At 35.5% G+C, this 25,334-nt stretch overlaps 1 protein-coding gene across 5 annotated transcripts; it reads left to right on the plus strand.

Annotated features, from left to right (window-relative positions):
• The first annotated feature begins 1,051 nt into the window (after positions 1 to 1,051).
• On the plus strand, positions 1,052 to 13,568 carry Psa (puromycin-sensitive aminopeptidase). 5 transcript variants are annotated; one of them, XM_073985802.1, is made up of 8 exons: positions 3,537 to 3,718; positions 3,804 to 3,980; positions 4,068 to 4,447; positions 8,169 to 8,985; positions 9,050 to 10,154; positions 10,227 to 10,446; positions 10,519 to 10,641; positions 12,920 to 13,568. In XM_073985802.1, the coding sequence occupies exons 3-8, from the start codon at positions 4,319 to 4,321 to the stop codon at positions 13,127 to 13,129; spliced, it is 2,604 nt and encodes an 867-aa protein (XP_073841903.1). In that variant the 5' UTR covers positions 3,537 to 3,718; positions 3,804 to 3,980; positions 4,068 to 4,318; the 3' UTR covers positions 13,130 to 13,568. The 5 variants fall into 5 exon arrangements, with proteins under 5 accessions (XP_073841901.1, XP_073841902.1, XP_073841904.1 ...); XM_073985800.1 differs by lacking the exons at positions 3,537 to 3,718; positions 3,804 to 3,980 and adding an exon at positions 1,052 to 1,216; XM_073985801.1 differs by having other exon boundaries at positions 3,516 to 3,718; positions 3,804 to 4,447.
• The last annotated feature ends 11,766 nt before the right edge of the window (positions 13,569 to 25,334 follow it).

Consider the following 25,334-nt stretch of genomic DNA (forward strand, 5'->3'; position numbering starts at 1 on the left):
AACCAATTCGCATTCCTTTCACACAAAGTGGCAAACTTTTAATTTTTTCTGAATAATTTTCATTCACAACGAAACTATTTTCAAATATTTGACTTACTACTAAGTCCCAATTTACATTAGGCGAGTTTACTTGCGGCAATTGTCAGTTTGTAGGTGAGAGAGGGGGCTGAGAGGCAAAGGGTTACCATATGCCTCACCTCTCTCTCCATCAAACTGACAATTGCCGCAAGTAAACTCGCCTAATGTAAATTGGGACTAACTTATGAAATACATATTTTTAGCGAAGTTCCCTACGAAGAGGGTGGTCGCCCCCTCTGTCGGCAGGGGTGGGAAAGTGAGGCGCGGGAACGTTCGATTAAAAAAATTATGGCAAACAGACACGAAATACTGCAGAATTCATGTTTGAATTCAACTGAGTCAGATGCGTGTCTAGCTGCAGAAACTCTTCAAAAATGCATTTACACAGTAGATGTTACAAGCAAACAAAGTGTTTTGGAAAGCCTTTAAATCGCCAGATCTGAGTAGGATTTAAAACTTATGAATGCTTGTAAGAATTTTATGCGAAAAAGTAGGAAAATTTATTTAGTTTCAACAAAAACAGACATATCCAGAAATAACTATATAGTACATAGTCATCTCATTTTATTAATATCTTTTATAACGACTACCGGTTATACCGTCCGAATTTCTTCGGCCTCTTGACCGACGTTATAAGGGATTTAGACTATTCTAAAGGATATGAACAGTCGAAATCCCTTATAACGTCGTAATGTAATTCAAAATTAATTTTAAGCAGCGATTAAAGATGTTCACCTATGCTTGAAAGTGGACTACGCTTAAACTTAGTTTTCGGAGCTTCAGATGCTCAGATAAAAAGGTCAAGGACTTGAGCTATCTGCAGTTAAAAACTCAAAATGATTATGAGTCTAGTTCGTATATTCAAAATAAGCCAATTGGATCTAAAAATATACACATATTGCTAGAAATTAGTATTTAGTTTACTAAAATTTTACCCATGAAATTGAAAAATGTACCCTTTTGTTATTTTATTAATGGACTTTTGGCAACTCTGTGAATTAAGTGAACTAGAATTACGAAAAGTAACGTCCTGTGTGCGGCTCTTTAGTTTTTAGTGGTTACAACGTGTATAACATGTATAAAAATGTGATAAGATGTGGAGCAAGAACAGCTCTACAGGCGTGGAAGTCAAAAACGGGTAAGTTCTACGTTTTACATAATCATTTTCTAGTAAACAAATTCTGGAGAGTCATTCCCTATATGTTTACACGAGGGCTGTCAAGTTGTTATTGCTGTTGTTTTATCAAAAATGTTGGCAACACTGGATAAATCAATAGGGGTATTCGCGATGTAAAATGATAGCTGTGTTCCAGAACTAAATAGTTTTTACAATTTTTACGACTTTTACACAATTTACTCGAAAAAGCGTTCCCGTACACAAAAAAGTTGTAAAATGTTCACTTCTCTTTAAACAAAAATGGCGCTGAATGACGCTCTCTTTAAAAACTTTTTACACGACAAATTTGGGCGAGTAAAAAAATAGTACATTGGTTGCCGGCGTCTGATTGGCTCATACGCCGACTTTGACATTTGTTCCAGTTTTTTTTTTACGTATTTTCCGTTTTTCCGTTCCCGAACTATTTCAAAAAACTTTTGTGTGAGAACAAATTTTTTGCACTTCTCTCTTTTACGAGTTTTACTATTAAAAAGTACGGGAACGAAGCTGATGTGTTGCAGAACCTTAATACTATGTTTACATTTACGAAATCTTCTCGATTTCATCTGCCAATTCCTTTGCGTATACGTTAAATGAAAACTCATCTGAAATCGATTGGATTTCATTTGACGTTTGAGCAATCGAATTGACAGTTGAAATCGAGTGGATTTCGCAAATGTAAACATAGTATAAGATAGTACTATCTAGATTTGTGTTCTAGAACTAATAGTACGGTTACACTAGAGTTTTTTGGCGGGTTAACCCACTTCGAGAGGATTTAGTTGACGTTTGCGCTATGGAATTAATAGTACGTTTATATATAACCGGATTTAACAAACCTACTGGGTCTTAAGTGTCAATTCCATTATATATACGTCAAACAAACCCTCATGAAGAAGGTTAACCCTCCAAAAGGCTATAATATAAACATGGCCTAACATTTGAAATCCAAACCCACTGGGTTAATCCGGTTAAGTGTAACCGGGGTATAAAAGGTTTATTCAATTTTACAAATTATCGCAAAATAAACTTGCCGTACTCCAAAAAGTTGCAAAATGTTCACTTATCTTTGAACAAAAATTGCGCCAATTACCGTTATCTTTACAAGCTTTTGGTTTGTTATGCTTGGTTTACATTTACGAAATCCACTCGATTTCAACTGTCAAATCCATAGGTTAAACGTCAAATGAAATCCAGATGAGATTTCATTTGACGTTTGAGCTATGGAATTGACAGTTGAAATCGAGTGGATTTCGTAAATGTAAACCAAGCATTACAGATCTAAAATGAATCTACCATTTCTGCCATTTTTCCTTTGCAAAAAGAGTTCCCTACTACAAAAAACAAGCAAAACTTTCACTTCTCTTTAAATAAAAATGCCGTCCCAGAGAGGATAGTACGTTTAGACTTACAAATCCACTCGATTTCAAATGTAAATTCCGTAGTATATACGTCAAATAAATCGTAGTTCTAAATCCACTGGATTTATTTGATGTATATTGTATTGACAGTTTAAATCATAGTATAAGTTCATAGTCTAACAGGCGTTTAATATTATTTAATTAAATTGTAAATTTTATCTAATTTCAATTTCAATTTATTTACATTCAATACAAAGGAAGCCATTTAAGGCCAATTAAATATGTATTGGAAGATTAACTTAATAAAGTGCTAAACTATGATAGAATAGACAGATTTAATAAAAAAATTAACAATAATTAGGATGGCCCCCCAGCCATATGAATATTGTAAAATTATAAATAAAAAATAAATGATCCCATAGCAATGAGTAAAACTTATGTATTCAATTCACCATAAAAAAGTGATTTCAATAACTTCTTATAGGTGGAGTAAGAATAGCAAAACTTTCTTAGCGATCTTGGAAAACAGTTCCATACACGATAAACACGTACTAGGTAAGAGTGTTCAAAAGCAGAAGTTCGAACTAATGGAACATCAATTTCTCGAACCAATAATTAGCCTGCCTTCGGCCAGGGATTTAAGACTTTCTCCTATGTTCAGGCGCAAATCTCGCGCACTGGAACAAAATTTTCTTTTAAATTGTAAATATTGTAATCAGCACGAAAATATCTACCTGTGGTGAGAATAGTGAATTTATGCCAAAAATACCATTCTATTTTTAAAATCTCAATTTAAAGAAAGTATGTTTCCTATTTCTTAAAATCACCAGTTAAAAAATTACATTCTATTATCGCTATCGCTTGCCGTTACAATTGTGGTCAACAAATCAACTTGGCGAATCTTGTTTTTGCAAAATCCTAAAACAAACTTGGCAACTCTTGTATATGAAAAAGTCACCGGCAACGACCAAAGCAAGTCATCATAATCAATTTCAGTTTTCTTCCTCGGTGTAATGCATATCGTCTGTGAATTAAACTAAAAACAATTAAAATTTTACAGATTTATCTAAAGTATGCTTAGATATTCAAAATACGGATTTTGTTGAGCATCATTTGTTTAAAGGTACGATCATCAGTGTACATACCGTGTTTGTTGTTTTTGTGCATAATAATCTTCAACTAATAAACTTAATTTTAAAAATAAATAGTCCCAACAATCCCGTTAACTGCAATTCGAGTATCCAGTCCAAGCCCGAGGTCCAATAAGCCAGTATAGTCTATAAAACTCGTGTGCTTTAGTTGATTACTCTCCAAACTCCTCCCGCAAAAATAACAACACACACACTTCACTTTTGGCTGAAGTCCTCCGTCTTTTAATAACATAAGTTCGTGCAAGTGCATTAATATTGTGCTTAACTACAACTACATTTAAGAGAATTAATTATTGTCATATAATATCCACTCGCCCATAGAAAATTGTCATCTCAATTCGTTAATATCGGGCAAACAGTTTGTTAAGGTGCAGAAACAATTTTATCGCGACTATAAAGCTTCAACATTTGGAAGACCGTCCTTAAAAAATTGTGAGACTCCACTGCTTGGAGACCTTTGTGAAAAGTATCGATCCATTTTGGTACGTACATCTGCTGATTTATCATCTGCCGTTAATCAATCCTCACCAAAGGATAAACTATCGAGTGAAGAAATCGAAAATTTAAGGAATATGGCATCCGATAAACAAAAGGAATTTCAACGTTTGCCTGCTAATGTGGCCCCAACTCAATATGAATTGGAATTGAAGCCAAATCTGGAAGCTTTCACTTTTGAGGGAAAGACCAGTGTACAATTGAAGGTAAGTAGAGATATTCCCAAAACAAAAATATCTTTCTTTATATCATAGCTAAACATATTTTCTTGGATTACACTTTCAACCTTTCTTCTACTTTCACTTTTGTGTGTTCAGGAAGAGGTTTTGCGTTTTGTTTTTCTTTCTTTTTTTTTTTTTGCCAACGTCAAAAATGCCACATTCACTTATGCATAACTCAGGCGAATAATGCATTATTATAATCATCATTGCCTTTGTGTGTTGTTTTATCTTTGGCCGTAGTAACCATAAGAAAACAACAACAACAAAAACAATTGAAAATAGAAACAGTTTTACGAGTTGGAAGCTTTTGTCATTTCAAGTAGTTATTCCGTATCTTATGCCGATAAAGAATTAAACTACAATCTAACAAATAAACAATTCATTTTTTTACTGTAAAAAGTTTTTAAAGCAAATATTTTTTATTGCAATTTGTTTTCGAATGGGTATAATATCTTCTGAGGAGATTTGCAAAATAAATCTCATCTTAATTTATAGATAAGAAAAAACACTTTAAACAAATAAATACATTTCTGGAATGTATACCTTGCGTAGGTCTTGGTGTCCAGTTTTCCCTCATATTTGTATATTTATATTGTGGGTGGGAAATTCATATTTACATATTTATACCACCTATTATCCTGAAGTTATGAATGGGATGCGAGGTTTTTTGGTACGTGCCTAAGTCTGTGTGTATACATATATTAGTTTGGAACTAGATTATGTTTGAAATTGCTCCTTTATTTGTTCAGTTTAGTTCCCGGTCTGAGACTTTCTTTTTACCTTTTTCTATTTGATATCGCATTCATTCCTAAACAGTTATCGCTATATCGTGGGAAAGGTATTTACAAATAAAATGCCAGTTTTGCCGACAGCTATACACCCTCAGCAACTTATTTTACAGAAAGATAACTAAATTCTCTTTATCCACAATATAAATTATGGGAGGACATGGCTTAATCGAATCCAATTTGTGTGAATTTAATTTGGCATCAAACCCAAACCTTTTTGAAAAGGCACTTTCGAATATCACAATTCTATCCTTAGTTTTTCAGTACGATGTTCACCAAGATAAATTAAGAGCAAAAAGATCTTAAAATTGATGTACCGCAAATCTTATCGAATATATTTCAAAACATATTGACCCTAACAGCAATTTTCTTTATAAAAACGTCCGTGTGGATGATTTAAATGTTTACCCTTTAAGTCGTGCTACAAATATCAAGCAAAAACTATCTGCATTAGTAGGGGTATATACCTACCACATGTTTTAGCTGATGTTATGGAATGATTCACAAAACGGCTTGCCTAAAATAAACAATACAAATGAAAGTGCTTGACAACGAACTACCTGGTTTAACCGGTATCGTATTTGCAAACAGTACCGTTAATACGATTCCCTAAAAAAATAACAAGAGTATAGCCCGTAAAAGAGTCAATGTTCTTTTCCAATACTTGTTCATAATACGTAAGATAAGAACGAATGATTCGTGAACACACAAAAAAAACGTGTTTCAAAATAGGTATAATGCTTTAAGCGATTTTAGCACTTTTTATTCCTCTATACCAAGGTCACTAATTGATTTCAATTTGTGCCATACCCATTAGATGGATAAATAATATTTTTTTAAAGACTTTTGTTTAAAAAAATTGTTCTCAAAACTTGTTTTACACTGTTGATATATTCGATTGCAGTTAATTTTACACAAAAATGAGGAATTTTGTTATGAAAATTATTACTGCATATATGCATGACACATCTCATCTTATTAACGTTTTGAAAAATTAAATCCTTTTTGTATTACATAATACTATGTTTATGGAATGAGACGAGACATAAGAAAAATACTCTGAATTCTGAGGCATCGTTACATGCGAATTTCTGAACAGCTAAAATGGACACAAGTCGCATTGACTCATAATATTTAGTTAATAGGCATAAATATATAATAAACAATCAATGACTTATATTTCGTTTAGCTGACTAAATTTTGCCAAAGTTAGTCCTTTTTATTCTGAATCCAACGATATAGGTATATATCCCTTTTGTCATGAAATGCATGCTTTCAGATTTGGGGTCCCTCAAAGTTTAGGAGAAAACTTAAAGATCACTTCAAGCTCTAATTTGAGAATAAGTTTTGGGTAAAAGAAATGGTAATTAGTAACCAAGTTTGGCATCTGTCCATAGCACTAAGGATTAAATACCGGTCAAGATTATTTTTTTTCGATAAAAATGTTAATTCATTTGAGGACGATAGTCGAATTATAGAAATTTCGAACGAAAGGATAGAGAAAGGAACATCACTTTATGACAGGATCTGTAACTAAAAATGAAACACTTCAAGATATTAGTACGAAAATCAGCAGATAAAAGCCATTTAGGAGTTCGTCTCAAGTTGACCAAATGTCTAAAAATTGGACAATATAATTTTGGTCCTTTTTCGCGTAACAATAGCAAATTCAGTAGGTTTAAATATATGGAAAAGAATTATTTTGTGGTCAACAATCTAGATTTCAGTTCACATTATATTTAGAAAATTGATTAATTTTGAAAATTGAAGAGTTTTAGAGGACTATATATCGGAAAGTATTGACTTCCACAGAAGAAATGTATGTTTTTTAATTTATTTTGAGAAACGGCCGAGCGTAACATATAAGTTTGTAAGTTTAAATCATTAATAACGAACTTTTGCTAGATAATAACCTGTCATATAAGGTGAACAAATTCATACTAAGCAAATATTATGTTCTGGGACCATTATAAGACCGGAAGCAGGTTCCCTGGCTACCAAATTTACGTCTTATATTCCTCATTTGCTGACTACTTTTGACATCTAAAACTTCCTACAACTTATGCATATTTATCATACTCTATTTTAAATTTTTTGAAAGACATACAGTGTTGGTCACATAATTAGCACACCCCAATACCATAATTTATTTTGCCTAAAACTGCCTTCAAAATTAGTCCTTCTAGTAAGTCGAAATTTGGACATAAAACTTTGAACAAATTTTCTTATTTATGCACTAATTGCTATTGTTAAGAACGAAAACTCCAATGAAATAAATAAGAAACTAATAATCAAGGTAAGAAAAGTATGTGATGTCCGGATTACCGAGTCTAATGTAAAAATTTCTAGAGTCCGGATCAACGAGAGTCCGGATTATCGAGACTGGACTGCATTTTGGACTGTGGACTTTACGAATAAATGCCGATGATTTGCTAATAATTTCATTTCGATTAAAGCGCAAAAGTGTTGCGTAGGAGGAACCTAAAGGAATGGACCGACAAAGTAAATTTTCAAAAAAAAAAAAAAAAAAACAAAGATTAAAATGTCTTAGAAGTTACTAAACTGAATTGCAAGCAAGACATCCGATACTAAAATAGCGCCGGACCAGAGTGTTTTAAACTCAGTGGATAATTGACATCGAATTCCCCAACTCTTATCTTAGAGTAGTCGTATTATAGAGACCTTACATGAATAGAGTGTAAGTAACCCTCTATTAGTTGGTATTGAACGTATATGTTTAGCTACAGGAGAGATATTTAGAGCAGGGTTATGCTCTCTTTGTTATTTAATGTTCTAGAACTTGTTATTGTAAAGTGAGATTAGCGCTGATTTAGGGTCACCCCACCCACTTCTTGTAATGTCAAGCCATATAATTTATATCTTATTTCTAATTATTTCTCTTTCTAATTTCTTTCCAGATTAATTCGGCAACAAATGTTATTACACTAAATGCGTTGGATATAAGCATTAGCGACAGTGGTTTAGAATTGAATGGTGATATCTTGAAACCAAACAAAATCGACTACTCGACAGAAAATGAAACTGCTTGCTTACACTTTGACAAGGAGTTGCCTGCCGGTGTGGAAGCAAAGCTAAATATGACTTTTTCCGGTGAACTTAATGATAAAATGAAGGGTTTCTATCGTAGCAAATATTTCACTCAGAGTGGAGAAGAACGTTACGCTGGCGTAACACAATTCGAGGCAACCGATGCCAGACGCTGTTTTCCCTGTTGGGATGAACCGGCTATTAAGGCTACATTTGATGTGTCACTAATTGTTCCCGAAGATCGTGTTGCTTTGTCGAATATGCCGGCTGTCAAAGAGGATACCATTGAGGATGGCTTGCGTCGCATTAGCTTTGATCGTACACCCATCATGTCGACCTATTTGGTGGCCGTAGTGGTTGGTGAATACGATTTTGTTGAAGGGAAATCGGAAGATGGAGTCTTGGTGCGAGTCTATACACCAGTTGGGAAAAAAGAACAGGGTGTTTTTGCCTTGGAAGTGGCCACAAAAGTATTGCCCTATTACAAGGAATACTTTAATATTGCATATCCTCTGCCCAAAATGGATCTTATTGCGATATCTGACTTTTCAGCAGGTGCCATGGAGAACTGGGGCTTAGTAACCTACCGTGAAACATTTGTTTTGGTGGATCCCAAGAACACATCTTTAATGCGCAAACAATCGATTGCCCTTACAGTGGGCCATGAAATTGCTCATCAGTGGTTCGGTATGTAATTGCATCGAATAGTAGAACTGGTCTTTTGTTTATATTGACTTTATTAATTTTTCAGGAAATTTGGTCACAATGGAATGGTGGACACATCTCTGGTTAAATGAAGGTTATGCATCTTTTGTGGAATTCCTTTGTGTTAACCATTTGTTCCCGGAATATGACATTTGGACACAATTTGTCACCGATATGTATACACGTGCCTTGGAACTGGACTCTCTAAAGAATTCCCATCCCATTGAGGTTCCTGTGGGTCATCCATGTGAGATTGATGAAATTTTCGATGAAATTAGCTACAACAAAGGCGCCTCTGTTATTCGCATGTTACACGACTACATTGGTGAAGCTGACTTCCGCAAAGGTATGCACACGTACTTGACACGACATCAATATAAGAATACTTGCACTGAAGATTTGTGGGCTGCCCTGCAAGAGGCTAGTTCCAAACCAGTGGCCGAAGTCATGTCTACATGGATAAAATTGAAAGGTTTCCCCGTTGTAAGTGTTGAAGATCAACAATTGGATGGAAACAAACGTTTGTTGCGTCTCAGCCAAAGCAAATTTACCGCCGATGGATCTAAACCTGATGGTGATTATATTTGGGTTATACCAATTACCGTATCCACCTCTAAAAATCCCCAAGCAATTGCAAAAACCTTCCTTCTAAATGAAAAATCAATGGAAGTTACCTTGGATGATGTCAGTCCTGATGATTGGATCAAAGTAAATCCTGGGACAGTGGGCTATTATCGTACACGTTACTCCAAGGATATGTTGGAAAAACTAATGCCAGCCGTTCGTAACATGGAATTGCCACCCCTGGACCGTTTAGGTCTTATCGATGATATGTTCGCCATGGTACAAGCCGGTCAAGCTAGCACTGCAGAAGTATTGGAGCTTATTGATTCGTACCGCAACGAAACAAATTACACAGTTTGGACAGCAATTACAAATTCGCTATCGAATTTGCATATCCTTATTTCACACACCGACCTTATGGACCACTTCAACAGATATGGAGAAAAGCTCTATCGTCCAGTAGCTGAACGCCTTGGTTGGGAGGTTCGTGAAGGTGAGAATCATTTGGATACACTATTGCGTAGCCTTGTTCTATCCCGTTTGGTATCGTTCCGTTGCAAGGACATCATTGAAGAAGCCAAGAAACGGTAATATTTAAAGTTTTTACGATTTGAAATAAGAAGAGAAATAATAAAATGAAATGGTTTCTTCATTTTCAGTTTCCGTGATCATGCCAATAATGTTTGCCCTGTACCCGCCGATTTACGTTCAACGTGCTACAAAGCTGTATTGCAAGATGGTGATGAAAGCATTTTCAATGAAATGCTTGCTTTATATCGTGCCACCGATTTACACGAAGAGCAAGATCGCATATCACGTGCCCTCGGATGTATTGGAAATGTTGATTTGTTGCGCAAAGTTATCGATTTTGCCATGTCGGTATGTTATTATCAATTTTTGTCGTAAAAGTACAAAATAATAGTTTATACACAAATATCCTTATTTGCTTAGGGCGAGGTACGTGCACAAGACTCTGTTTTCGTAATAGTTGCCGTAGCAGTAAATCCAAAAGGACGTGATATGGCCTGGCAATTCTTTAAGGATAACAACCAAAAACTTTTGGAACAATATCAGGTAATTATAATCAAACGAGACAAATAGAAAATCACTGAAACCGAAACAAATTATATTAGGTTTTTTCAATGTTTGGAAAGAATTTTAATATTAAAACTGGTTCAAATTTCAGTATCCTCTTCTTTTTATGAAATATAGGAATCTATTACTGGCCATTATAACAATAATATTATACCTTTTGTTATTGGTTGGATTTAAGGGATAAAATATCACATTTGAGTACTTTAAAATCTTAATACTAAAAGTAAGCAAACGGGATAGAACAAACTTAAATTTAAAATATCAGAGTGTGAATCTTAGTAAAATCCTACCAATAATTTACAATCAGCCCTATTCTGAACGCATGGGAGTTGGGAATTTTTTCCCATTCCCACATTTTCGTATTCTGAACAAAATTTTGTGGGAGTTTTTTCCCATTTCCCATCTCCCCTCATTCTGAATGAAGTTCGAATTGGGAATTTGTTCCCATGGAAAAAAAGTATACATTCTCTATCTTGAATTGTGGGAGAATTTTGTGTCTTTTTGTGGGAAAAATCTCCCCAGCAAACAGTGTGGGAGTTTGAAAAAAATTTCAAGAAATTTCATATTTTTATGAAATTTCTTATTTTAAGACATCTACACGACAAAATTATTGCAAATATTTATAATCGCCATGTGTTTGCTTAATAAAAGCATACAAAATGTACTGTAAAATATGTCATTAGTAGAGTTCGGATTTTGCATATTCTTATATGATACAAAAACCTGCAAGAATCTAACTGTTTTACACCAATAAAAAATTTTCCTTTATGTTATCGAACAAAACAAAAAAAGTAGTAAAAATTAGTAGATTTTTGCAGTTCTGGAACAGAACATATGTATTGAAATACGAGAAAAAGAGTCATGGTTGATTCTGTTAACGCAGCACAGCAAGTAAAAACAAATCAATTTCAAAAGAATTTTTGGCAATAATTATTAAAATATATTGGAAAATAACCATAATATATTCAATCTTTACAACTTTTATTCATTTTCGTAATATAACCTTCGAGTTTTTTAAATCAGACGACTAACGTTCTATTGAAAACGTGTTAGTCTCCTCAACGACACGACAACGATCACGTACATACATATATGCCAAATTATTGCAATGCTATTCCATTTTCCGAAATGCCTTTTCTTGAATAGGATCGTTATTTTTGAACGTAGAAGCTTGAAATTTTGCAAGGGCATGTGTTTTAGTTTTAGATTCAATCAAAAACGTATTTTATTTATTTATTTTTTTTTTGAGATACCTCTTCGAAAATTTATGGTGATGATATGTAATAACACGCAAAAATATGTAATAATTGAGAAAAATATCCGAATTTATCTTTTTGAATTTTTTTTTTAAATATGCAAAATACGAGTTCTAGCGATCATTAGGAATAAGTAAAACTAGCGATATACTCGTAAAACCCCCAACTAAAATTACTCCGTATCAACATACAATTTTTAAATTCGTTACAATTACTTTATACACAAAAATTATTTTTGCCTACTAATTAAAAAAATGCTTACACCAATTCGCACATTCTGAAGAAAATGTGCTTATTAGAACAACATCACACATCGTTGACTCCATTCACTTAAAAAATCCATAAATCAATGCACGGTTGTTGAATTAAGTGAGTTGTGCTTTTGCTAATCTAATTCAAAAACCGCGAATTCAATGCAAATAGGCATTTTGTATAACAAAACAAAATAACAGCTCCCAAAAGTATGCTATAATAATTTGGTGTAACTTATTTCGAATTTCGAAATTTCAGCTCCCACGGTTTGCTCTTCCCACGTCGTTTAGAATATGGAAAACGTGGGAATGGGAAATTTCGCTCCCATGGGAAACAGTTCCCATGGGAATGTTCAGAATAGGGCTGAATATATTTTATAAATTTAACTTATAAAATATAGCTTAAAGCGCCGGTTGACTAAGACCTTATGCACACGATACAGTACAATTCAATATGATACAATTCAATAAAGCTAAATATTAACAATGGTAATATAACACATTTTATAATGAGAAAAAGGAAAATTAATTTGATAATGTGATTAAGAATTATGGTTCTGGCCTAAACATCGCGAATATTATGGATTGATAAAGCTGGACGAATGCAATTACAATTATTTTTGGAAACTTTTATTTTAATTTTTAATTACTTTGTAAAATAACTAGAGTTCAATTCTTCTGACCAATTCATAGTCATTTGTATTATTTATTTGTAATTCTCTATAACATTTTATTCTCTTTTTTCTTCAGGGAGGATTTTTATTAGCTCGCCTCATAAAATATCTTATTGAGAATTTCGCTTCCGAGCAACGTGCCATTGAAGTAGAAGAGTTCTTTAAGACCAAACAGTTCCCTGGAACCGAAAGAACTGTTTCACAAGCTGTCGAAACTATACGCCTTAATGCAGCCTGGTTAGAAAGAGACCGCGATTCATTGACATCTTATTTAAAGCAACAATAAATAAATGTGCATTTATTTTTGCAATTTAAAAATTTTTAGGCGGAAAGTACACAATGAATGAAATCATCAACCCTAAGCTACAACATCAAAACCAAAGTAATTTATTTAAAAAAACAGCAACTTATATACATAAATATTAACAAATATTGTTCGTGTTACACCACAAGAAACCAAACCACGTAATATTCGCATTAATCGTTTCAATTTCCTTGCGATTTCATCTTTTTTTGTTATTGATCACAACATGGCCATAATTAAATTATTTTTGTTTTTCCTTACAAGTAGTTGTTGTAATCAAAATACATTGGAATTTAAATTATTATTAAATTAAATTATCAATATTGTCTTTATTGAAATACATAGTTATGCATTTGCTAGAATTATTAAAGATTTATAAAGAGACTAATAAACAAAGAAATTAATTTCTATAAAATGCAAAGATCTATTTTTTTACTAAGAAAGGAAAGATTGCGATCTATAATAGGAATCAGTTGTACAACTAAAGGGCGAGAATTAACTTTAATACTTCTAAATCAGTCGTCTTCGAGTATAGAAGCACAATGAGAGCTAAGTGGCGTAAGAAGCGTATGCGTAGGCTGAAGCGTAAGCGCAGAAAGATGCGTGCACGGTCCAAATAAATCGATACTGGAAATACTATAATTCCGTACCACATTAAACACCTATGGGAAGCTTCAAGTTATTAATTTTTTGTACGCACCCCATTATCACTGTGTGATGATGGACACGTCAAGTTTCGAAAGTAGGCGGATATTACAATATTTTTTGTTGTAATTGATGTTTTATTGGAGAAATAAAGTGTAAAATCTTTGGATTTTTACTTGAAGTTAAAATTTACAGAAAGTCTACAGAAGAAAATATCTTATATTGTGAATTTTTTGAGTATTTTCGCAACTTCAGAGCCCCATATCTCGGGAAGTATGGACTTCCACAACAAATTTTATATATTTGTGATCAGGGTGATGAGACCTACCTGTAAAAAAATATCATCCCGAGTTGAGCTTAGTGCGTCAAATCATGCCAAAAGTAATTCGATGCGAAACAACAGTCATCAGGGGCTGTTCAGTCTGCCTTGCCCACTCAGTAATATGATATTCGAACACTCTTCAAAAATGAGTAAAATCATTATTTATAGCAGATATGGCAGAAACAAGTGCATTAATTTATTGGATAGAGAATATTTAATAATAATTTACACGAAACAAAAATATATGTTAACTAGTTCCATCATTTAAGGTAGATGGCGTTCAGAGTCGAGACCAAATTCCTATTCAAACACCTTCAGCCACACTACATTTTTGCTTTATTTGAAGGACTTTTGTAGGTAAAGTACGACTTTTTGGTACTTGATTATCCTTGCAGAGGTCCCTGATGTTTAGAAACATAAAATGTAGTGAAGTTAAAGCTGGAAAATTGTTATACCCTCAGCCTTTAGGCTAAGGAGGGTATATACACTTTGATACGATGAAAATGTGCCTCATCGAAATAATGGTTTTAGACCCCAAGTATGTCTGGACGAAATGTGTTTCAGACAATTTTGAGTCGATCTAGCCATGTCCGTCCGTCTGTCTGTCCTGCTGGCTGGAGCGCACGATAACTCTCGAACGGATGAACCGATTCGGTTCAAATTTTGGCTTTCGTAATATTTTGCCCAAACAAAGTTTTAGTTCGAAGATGACCTACATCGGTCCACTCCTTCCGGTACCTCCCTCACAAAAGTTCGAAAATGTTTGAAAGTTTGTGCGCACGATAACTCTTGAAGGGAGTGACCGATTTGGTCCATACTTTGTATAGCGTAAACTTTCTACCAGAGTAATATGAGGTTCCAATATGGTCTCAATAGGTCCACTCCTTCGGGTACCTTCCACACAAAATGTCGGAAAAGTTCAGTTTAGGGCCATCTCTCGAATCGCTTTGATTTTTGTTTTAGCAACTTGTATTCACTGCCCTCCATACGACGGTACAAATTTCATCAGGGGCAAGTCCACACATCCTGACAAAAAATAGCCTGAAAGTTGCAAAAAAACCCCTATGACACCGTGTGAGGTGGTTGGAGGCCAACTCTCGAACGGATCTGCCGATTCGGTCCAAAATATGGCCTTAGTAATATTTTGTCCAAATATAGTTTAAGTTTGAAGATAAGCCATATTGATCCACTCCTTCAGGTACCTCCCCCACAAAAGTTCAAAAATGTTCGGAAAAATTGTTCGTACGGTAACTCTTGAAGGGAGTGGCCGAATTGGTCTATACTTTACACATCCTAATATTTCTACCAGATATAGATCAGGTTCAAATATGGACTATATTTGTCCACTCCATCCGGTACCTCCCACACAAAATTTCGGATAAGTTCACTTTGTGACATAATATCGAATCACTTTGATTTTTGTTGAAGCAACTTGCATTCGCTGCCTCTATTACGATGGTAACAGTTTTTTAGGGGCAAGTCCATACTTCTTGAGCAAACAGCCCGTATAGTGTAAAAACCCCCTATGGCACCATATGTTGTGGCTGGAGATCCACTTCCATAAGGGTCAATGTCGATCCATTCCTTTTAGTATCTCCTCCGCAAAACTTTTGATCTTTAATCCTAATCAACATTTTTGTCGGTTCAAATGCCCAAAATTTTTAAAACCCCCTAAATAGTACGTATTTTGGGAAAAAATATTTTCAGTATACACAGGATGAGGGTATATCTCTGTCGGCAAAGCCGACTGATGCTTTTTTACTTGTTAAAAATTGAATTGATAAAAGAATATTGTAAATTTTCTGCAAAAATAAGCTGTGTTGTTCAAGAAGTAAACAGTAATGGGAAATGTTGGATGGATATAACTAAAAATAGCTAATCTTTGTTGTTCTATGACAAAATGCGTGGTCCATATTAAAAATAAATGCTGCCAGCTCATGAGAATTAAAGCCTGTCTAAGCTTATGGTAGGACATTTTTCATTTATATGCCATTTAGATATGACACCATTAGCCGGATTTAGCGCATTATCAGGTTTTATTTGCTAAATCCAGCGAAAATCTACCAGATTTCCCATACAAAAATAAATCCTCCTATTGAGTGGATTTGTTTTAAATCTGGCATGAATCCTCGTATACAACTCTGTTTTTTGCAACATGTTGCTAGAAAATACAAAAAGTTGCAACCTGGCACAAGAAACAAGGTAGATGCATCGGTGAATTGCTACACTAAAAATAATTTAAAATGTAAAAATTTGTAAACAAGGCGGAAAAATTAAGTTTGTTTTGATGTGCAAAGTTGATTTTAATCAACCAAGACTAATATTTATGATGTCTAAACGATAAAATAATTCGTTTATTTATTTTAGATGGGCAAACTGCGATAAAATAATAATTTATTTGCTCTTTAGTTAGCATTAGTAGCATAATGTGCTAACATTTTCAGTATTAAACAATACATTTGTAATTTGACGTATGTTTTTTGAGACGAATTCAATTTACAAAAAATTCTTTTGACGTTTCATATTCGTTCAGATGGGCTGATGCATCTACCTTGGTAATTGTGCTATGAACAAAAATCAGCTGACTGCCATTTAAATCCTCCAAAATGTATATCTAAATGCAATGGGATTTGTACTGGATTTATTAAATCCAGTCGAGGATTTATGGCTAGTCTAAATGAGCTATTATCCGTATGAAATCCTGCTTCATTTTTGACATAACAAAAATAAAAGAATAAAGAAGAAAAGGGCAACATAGTTCGAAATTGGCTCGGCCTTCTTTATTCTTTTATTTTTATTATGTCAATAATGAAGCAGCAAAGCAAGGCAAGTAGGTGAGGTAGCTTATGCACCCGGGCCATGGCCCAATTACAAGTCCTCCACCAAGCGAATTCAAAGAAAAACAAAGATTTTAAATGTCAAAATTCTTTTCTGTCTTTTCAAAATTTCTTTTCTGTCAATTCAGGTAGATACATACAAAACATTTTCCGAGGAAAAGTTGAAAAAGATTTATTTTTGTTTGACGAAACCGAATATACCAGCTGATCGAACTTCAACTGCTAAAATAAGTTATTGTAAATTAAATTCTCATACAAAACACAACAAATGTTGACATTTTACGTCTACAACATTAAGTTAATTTATTTCCTTTTTTAGAGATACATCTACCTGTTTCTGTATAGTTTGACATTTCTATACCTCACAGCGAATTCAAATGTCGAATATGAATTTTGACAGCTAAAATCGAAATCATCTGATTTTGCTGGAGGACCTGTAATTGGGCCATGACCCGGGCCTTAAAAGAAGGCAGAGCCAATTTCGAACTATGTTGCCCTTTTTTTCTTTTATCAGAAGCAAACAGGAGAATTATGCTAAGTTTACATTTACGAAATCCACTCGATTTCAACTGTCAATTCCATGGCTCAAACGTCAAATGAAATCTCATCTGGATTTCATTTGACGTTTAACCTATGGATTTGACAGTTGAAATCGAGTGGATTTCGTAAATGTAAACCAAGCATTAAGGGCTGAGTACATGATACAATTAAGAAGGTGCCTCAGCCCAGCTAATCTAAAACGTCAAAAAACTAGGAATTCGCCATGAAAAATCAAAACAAAAAACCATATGATTCGGTAAGGGGTAGTTTACACTATATGTAAATGTCATATGACATGAAATTTTCCATCGTTATATATTCGCTAATATGTGCAATATTGGAGATTTTCTTTGCGCCATTTACTCTGTGTGTCCACACCAGCAAAAATGTAAAAAAACTACGTTTCCACATTGCCTCCGTGGGAGGATATGGAATGTTTTTATTTCGTGTCATATGACATTGATAGATAGTGTAAACTACCTCTAATGGGTACTTTACACGATATGTTTTTTACATATGAGTTGTCACTTCTCCCGTACTAAATGTATATGAAAATTGACAACTCATATGTAAAAAACATATCGTGTAAAGTACCCATAAGTAAGAGATAGCATGTGTTCACTTTATAGACAAACACAAGCGATAAAAAGAGACATCAAGAGATCATTTAGGGGTACTTTACACGGTATGTATTTTACATATGAGTTGTCACTTCTGCCATACAAAATGTATATGCAAAGTGACAACTCATATGTAAAAAACATATCGTGTAAAGTACCCATTAGCGAACATTCATGGTACAATTAAAAAGGTAGATGCCTCAGCCCAGCTGATCGAATCTAAAACGTCAAAAAACTAGGAATTCGCCATAAAAAATCAAAACAAAAAACCATATGAATCGGTAAGTAAGAGCTAGCATGTGTTCAGTTTATAGACAAACACAAGCGATAAAAAGAGACAACAAGAGATCATTTTGCTAAAATTTTGACATTTTACATTACAAAAAAAGTTGCTTTGTTGTAGCAATTCGCCGTTGTTTCTACCTTTTTAATTGTACCATGCGAACATTTTGACATTTTACATTACAAAAAATGTTGCTTTGTGGTAGCAATTCGCCGTTGTTTCTACCTTTTTAATTGTACAATGGCTGAGTACATAAGCTGCCTCGCTTGCCTTGCTTTCCTGCTTCATTTTTGACATAATAAAAATAAAAGAATAAAGGAGGCCGAGCAAATTTCGAACTGGGTTGGCCTTTTCTTTTTTATTCTTTTATCAGAAGCAAGCAAGGTAAGCAGGCAAGGCAGCTTATGTACGCAGGCCTTTAGGTTTTTTTTTTTTTTTTTTTTTTTTTTGGTCGGGGAAAAAATCATCGAAAGACTCTGACTACCTGGTTTATGATTTCGCCGGTTGTGCGAGACTTTAAAGGCCTGCGTACATAAGCTGCCTTGCCTGCTTACCTTGCTTACTTCTGATAAAAGAATAAAAAAGAAAAGGGCAAACCAGTTCGAAATTTCCTCGGCCTTCTTTATTCTTTTATTTCTATTATGTCAAAAATGAAGCAGGAAAGCAAGGCAATCAGGCAGAGCAGCTTATGTACGCAGGCCTTAACACGCTAAAATAACCCCTTTACTCTGATCCACCATCCCTGCGGTACCGCCGTACAGGCATTTCGTCGCAGGGGGGAATGTTCTATAGAACACTTCTATTTGTTATTCTTCTTCGAATATCGTCTTGCCTCCGTAATTCCGATATTATTGTCTTTACGTACTCACATACATACTCCCAATTGCTTAGAGACGTTATCATAATTTCGATTATGTTTTCTACACATATCTCACTACCAACTTGCCGCTCTAAATTTGTCCTCTCTTCACTGAATCGCGGGCACAGAAGGAAAACGTGGTATGGGTCTTCTACATATTCCACGCAGCAGGGACAATCAGGGGAGCAGTCAAGTCCAAAACGGTATAAATAGGACCTGAAACAGCCATGTCCGGAGAGAAATTGGGTGAGATAGAAGTTTAGATCTCCATGTCGCCTATTTGACAATGTGTCCACATTTCTTATCAGAGAATACGTCCATCTGCCTTTTGTAGATGCTGACCACCTACTTTGCCATTCGGTAATGCTACGTCTTCTTACGACGTCGGATTCATTATCTATTTCCTGTGAGCTTTTTGATTTGTATACGTATTCTGATTCTCTTGCAAGAATATCTATGGGAATCATAGCTGCGATAACATAGGCTGCATCGTCAGAAACAGTCCTATATGCACAGCATACACGTAGTGCTGCCAGTCTGTATACCGTACCAATCTTTTCGTAATAAGTGGCATACCTCAAGGATTTCGCCCATATTGGTGCTGCATAAAGAATAATATTTTTGGTAACTCCTGCCAGAATTTTTCTCTTTAAGTATCTCGGACCTCTTGTGTTTGGCATTATACGGTACAGCGCTTTACAAGTGTTTCCGGCTTTCGCCTTTACGTAATTCAAATGCTCCTTGAAAGATAAACGATTGTCTATAATAACGCCTAGGTATTTCAGGCTTTCCGCTGTTGTGATTGTACATTCTCCGATTTGAATATTTATCCTTTCTACAGTTCTGCGGCTTGCAATTAATACAGCTTCCGTTTTTTGATCGGCTAATGCTAGGCCTTGTGAACACAGCCACGATTTAACCAACTGTATGCTGACTTCTGAGACATTTTTTGCTTCTTCGGTTGTTTTTGCAACTATAACTAGCGCAATATCATCTGCAAATCCAATAATATTTGCTCTCTCTGGGAGTTTTAGCTTTAAGACACCATCATACATTACGTTCCACAGAAGAGGTCCAAGAACAGATCCTTGTGGTACTCCTCCTGATATTCGGTATTCTTTTAAACCCTCCTCAGTTTGGTATATTAGTATTCTGTTGCGGAAGTAGTCCTGGAGTATAGCCACAAGATATGCCGGGACGTTTAACCGTCTCAGAGCGTTTATAATATTCTCCCAGTTAGCTGTGTTAAAGGCATTTTTAACATCTAGTGTTATGACAACACAGTACTCTTTTTTCCAGCTTTGGCCATTTATTGCTTCCCTTGCGATATCTGTTACCATTTTTATTGCATCGATCGTAGATCTTTTTTTTCTGAAGCCAAATTGGCTTTCAGATAAGCCCTTTGCACGTTCTATGTACTCTTCAAGTCTGTCGCGGATAATGCTCTCAAGGAGTTTTCCGCATGTATCTATCATACATAGCGGGCGGTATGATGAAGGATTTTCCAAGGGCTTGCCGTTTTTGGGAAATAGGACTAGTCTTTGCCTTTTCCATAACGATGGAAAGGATCCATATTCTAAGCAGGAGTTCAGTAATTTAAGCATTTGTTCTCCACAGCAACTTATAATCTCTTTTAGAACGTAGTTGGGAATTCCATCGGGACCAGGCGCTTTAGAGTCATCGAATTTAGAGACGGCAATATTTATCTCCGCTGGTGTAACCGGGGGGTGGCCAAAATGTCCCCCAGGGTCAAAAGTTGCCCATGATGTTACAGCTTGGTGAGGAAAAAGGTGAATCACAATGTTATCTAATGTTTTAGCATCCGTAGGTGTACTTGAGCCGAAGCATTTCAGTTTCTTAGTCACAATTTTGTACGCGAGTCCAAACGGCTGGGATTCTACATCATCGCAAATAGCGAGAAAACACGAAATTTGCTTGCATGAATGGCTTTTTGGAGGGCTTTCTTCTTCATCTTGAGAACCTGTCTATACGCTTCATTGTCTTCTCTATCACGAGTTCTTACAAAACGTCTTCTCGCACGAAGACACTCTTTACGTAGTTCAGCTATTTCAGCGTTCCACCAATATACTGGGGCTTTGTTGACACCCCTCCTCCTTTTTTGCATCGATGCGTTGCATGCTTGTGTTGCTCGAAGAATAAGCTCTTCCGCCATATTTTCGGGGGTTCCCTGCAGTTCTGTGTCTTCCATACATAGTGCAAATATGTCTTTATCAAATGAGCCTTTTTTCCAACCAGGTATTTCAGGCGTTCGAACCGATCTTCTTACTGTTGTCGCGTCATTACGATTAATGATTATAGCCTGATGATCACTATAAGTGAACATATCACTGATTTGCCAGTTAAACTGATTGAAGATGTTAAGGCCTGCGTACATAAGCTACTTTGCCTGATTGCCTTGCTTACCTGCTTCATTTCTGACGTAATAAAAATAATAGAATAAAGACGAAATTTCGAACTGGGTTGCCATCAGTTGGAAATTAGGTCGACCTTCTTTGTTCTTTTATTTTTTTAATGAAGCAGCAAAGCAAGGCAATCAGGCAGAGCAGCTTATGTACGCAGGCCTTTAGTACTGACAAACGCAATGTCGATTATGGAACTCCCACCATTTCGACTGAATGTTGGATTTCTCCCCGAATTCAAAATTTCCACATCTAATTGGGCAAAGGATTCTAACAATATTCGGCCCCTTTCATTTGTTCTAGGGCAACCCCACTCTGTGGCCCAGGCATTAAAATCGCCCGCTATCAAAATGGACCCTCTGGATGCGCCATCATTTGTTAAGTCAGTTATAATTCTTCTGTAATCTTCAATATCATATCTTGGTGGTATGTAGCAGCTGTAGACTGTTAATCCGGCGAAAGTAGCGCGGACAAAACCAGTTGCAGAATTCAAAGCATTTTGTATTGGTTTGTTTAAGGACCAGATCGAGGTTGTGCCGGACTTATCACATAACCAATTTGTTGAGCTTATGTTCTTGTAGGGCTCGCTGATAATTGCTAGATCGACCTCTAGTTCCCGAACTGTCTGTTTTAACAAATCTTGGGCAGCTTCACAATCTAACTGCTGTATGACCAAAGTCCAGACATTTATAACACCTCATTGGTGTCAATTTTTCACGTATTCGACAATCCGCCCATCCAATACGTAGTATTCTTTTCTTTAAAAGAATATTCGCTAGCAACGAGCTTACGGAAACTGTAGCAGTTTGTGTGCCTCTATATGCTTTTCGTAGTGATTTTATTGCAGATGCATGCAATGCTTTAAAATCGTCCGAAACGTCGCTGATAGCCTGGAGAATATCATCTCTATTAGACACCCCATCTATATCTTTAATTTCCAGTTGTACTTCCTGGGTTAAGGCACGAACTTCAGCGGTTGGGCCTAAGACTTCTTCAATGGCTTCTCTAAAGTCATTTGTGTTCTGGTGTGCTGGTTTATTTAGTTCTAACAATAGCTCACCCTTCTCTGTCTTCCGAATTGTCTTCACATTTTTGCCTAACGCAGCCAGCTTTGCTTCACTTTTCACTTGCTTCAGAATGTCTGAATATGAGGAATCTCCACATGTTTTAATTATTAAAGCATCTGGTTTACTTGGTTTCCTTTTCCTTCTAGATCTTGTTTGAACTTTATTCCATGCTGCCGCATTTTGTACGGTATCGGATTTTCCCACATTTTCGTTGATTGTCTCTTCTATTGTCTTTACAGAATCTGGCTCTTGAATTTTAGGTACTACTTCTTTTTTCTTTTTTGTCCTATTCTCCTTCGGGCTTTGGGTCTTGGGGCCTCTTTTCAACGCAGGTGTTGTTGGGGTTCCTGGTTGTTTAGGCTTAATCCATGCTTCGGTTTGGGTCTGCTTATTGTCTAACTGGCCCATTTGACGTATTTCAGCTTCCTTATTCATATCATCGGCTACTTTTAAATATATTGCCTGTATCTCTCTCATCATAGATTGGATATCTTTGTGGATGTTATTTTTCGATTTGACAAATTCATCCAGCTGAGCTATTTTCCTTCCGAGCCTCCTTAGATTTTCACTTCCAGGACTTTTGTTTTTAGGCGCTTCTTCACCTGAATTATTAGTCGGTGTCGCCATCACAATCACCGAACTCCTTTCTAATGGGGAATTTACACCTCCCGTGTTTTCGACTCGTAGACCCGAGCATCTTCCCAGTGGGGTTTCTTCAACCTCTATATTTGTTCTCCTTGTTTCTTGATTTGCTTCGTTCATTTTAGGTTTCGTGGTCCCAACTCAAAGCCGCTATCGCCGCTCGTAAAATGTGCAGTCACGTAAAGATCCCATGGGTCCCTATTCCTAGGTCCATGCGAGGGTTGACGGGAGACCCTTATGAGATCTCCCGTTCAGAGCCAGATCCGTGTTAATCGGGAATGTACATCCGAACCTACACTGCCAACTTAATGGGACGAGCATTGAACGTACTTTGAGACTTGCCAGATTTTAACGGGACGGAGGCAGCTGTGGCATTAGCCTGAAAGCCATTTCTGTAAGGTTTCACCCCGACATACTCAGGTTCCAGAATACCACAGCCGTCAGCCCAGGGTTCATCAATCCCAAATCGTAGTCCAGTAATGCCATAATCAAGATCGTGCTGGCTTGATCTTGATGCCTTTCGGCAGGGATTTGTTTTCTTCTTTGTGTAGGTTTTGACTAGGGAAAACCATGGAGTCGTCACCTCCTTTCCAAACCTCTCATGAGATGTGCCCATATGGTGGAATACTTAATTGTGGGCGGTATTCATTCGCCCCGACACAGGGTTTCACAGAGCACCTGTACCATTTTGGTACGCTCTCCACACCTGCCAAAACTAGGGTCCGCGGGGTCGTTACTCCCGTTATCCTCTTCAGAGAATACCCTTGCGGGGTATTTAGGTTAATTTTCCTGCTTAGGGGTAGTTTACACTATATGTAAATGTCATATGACATGAAAGTTTTCATTATATAGTCGCTAATATGTGCAATATTGGGGATTTTCCTTATGCCATTTAGTTTGTGCGTCCACACCAGCATAATTGTAATAAAATTACGTCTCCACATTGCCTGCGTGGGTAGATATGGAATGTTTTTATTTCGTGTCATGTGACATAGACAGATGGTGTAAACTACCCCTTAGCTTATTTCTTCACTAGGCCGCTTATTTCTTGGTATCACACATCGAACCGTAAAATTCATGGGAGCTATAAACATAATTATTTCAATATATCAAATAAAATTCAATTTTTTTAATATGAATTGTTTGTAAATAATTAGTACCGAACATAAAAATTACAGCCATGGTATAAATAAAGAGGTAGATTTAAATGAAAAAAATCTATAGAACCCTTGTTTTTCCTGAATTCCTAAAACTTCAAAATTAAGCAACAAGTGGGCTTGTTTACAGCACTAATTTTGAGCATTTTATAAAAATCGCGAAAAATGAATGAAGGACCAATGTTTCTCCGCATAATCAAGTTGTGTATATGATAACATGTTTGTTTCAATGATAAACTGACGAATTATTTCCATACCAATGTTCCAAAAATAATTTTAAAAATCATTGTATTAGATTGTTTTTAAAATTTTTTGAAATATTATTCAAACACCACACACACATACACAGTTTGTGTATATTGTTTTGAAGTTTTTGGAATACTCGAATGAAAAAAATTAAAGCTTCGTTCCCGTACTTTTTAATAGTAAAACTCGTAAAAGAGAGAAATAGAGAAAAATTGTTGTCACAAAAAAGTTTTTTTCAAAAAGTTCGGGAACGGAAAAATGGAAAATACGTCAAAAAAAACTGGAACAAATGTCAAAGTCGGCGTATCAGCCAATCAGACGCCGGCAACCATGTTACTATTTTTTTACTCGCCCAAATTTGTCGTGTAAAAAGTTTTTAAAGAGAGCGTCATTCAGCGCCATTTTTGTTTAAAGAGAAGTGAACATTTTACAACTTTTTTGTGTACGGGAACGCTTTTTCGAGTAAAATGTGTAAAAGTCGTAAAAATTGTAAAAACTTTTTAGTTCTGGAACACAGCTTAAATTGACATAAAGCTTTGTCTAATGCCA

The sequence above is a fragment of the Musca autumnalis genome, unplaced genomic scaffold, assembly GCF_047663935.1.
Source record: "Musca autumnalis isolate F117 unplaced genomic scaffold, ASM4766393v1 scaffold_4, whole genome shotgun sequence".
NCBI classification, from domain to species: domain Eukaryota; kingdom Metazoa; phylum Arthropoda; class Insecta; order Diptera; family Muscidae; genus Musca; species Musca autumnalis.

Bases quoted from the DNA above. Each gene is read 5' to 3' on its own strand.
- Psa (XM_073985800.1), top strand. From the start codon at position 1,153: ATGTATAAAAATGTGATAAGATGTGGAGCAAGAACAGCTCTACAGGCG. The intron at 1,217-4,067 runs GTAAGTTCTACG...ACTCGCCCATAG, and splicing joins GGCGTGGAAGTCAAAAACGG to AAAATTGTCATCTCAATTCG. The intron at 8,986-9,049 runs GTATGTAATTGC...TTAATTTTTCAG, and splicing joins AATTGCTCATCAGTGGTTCG to GAAATTTGGTCACAATGGAA.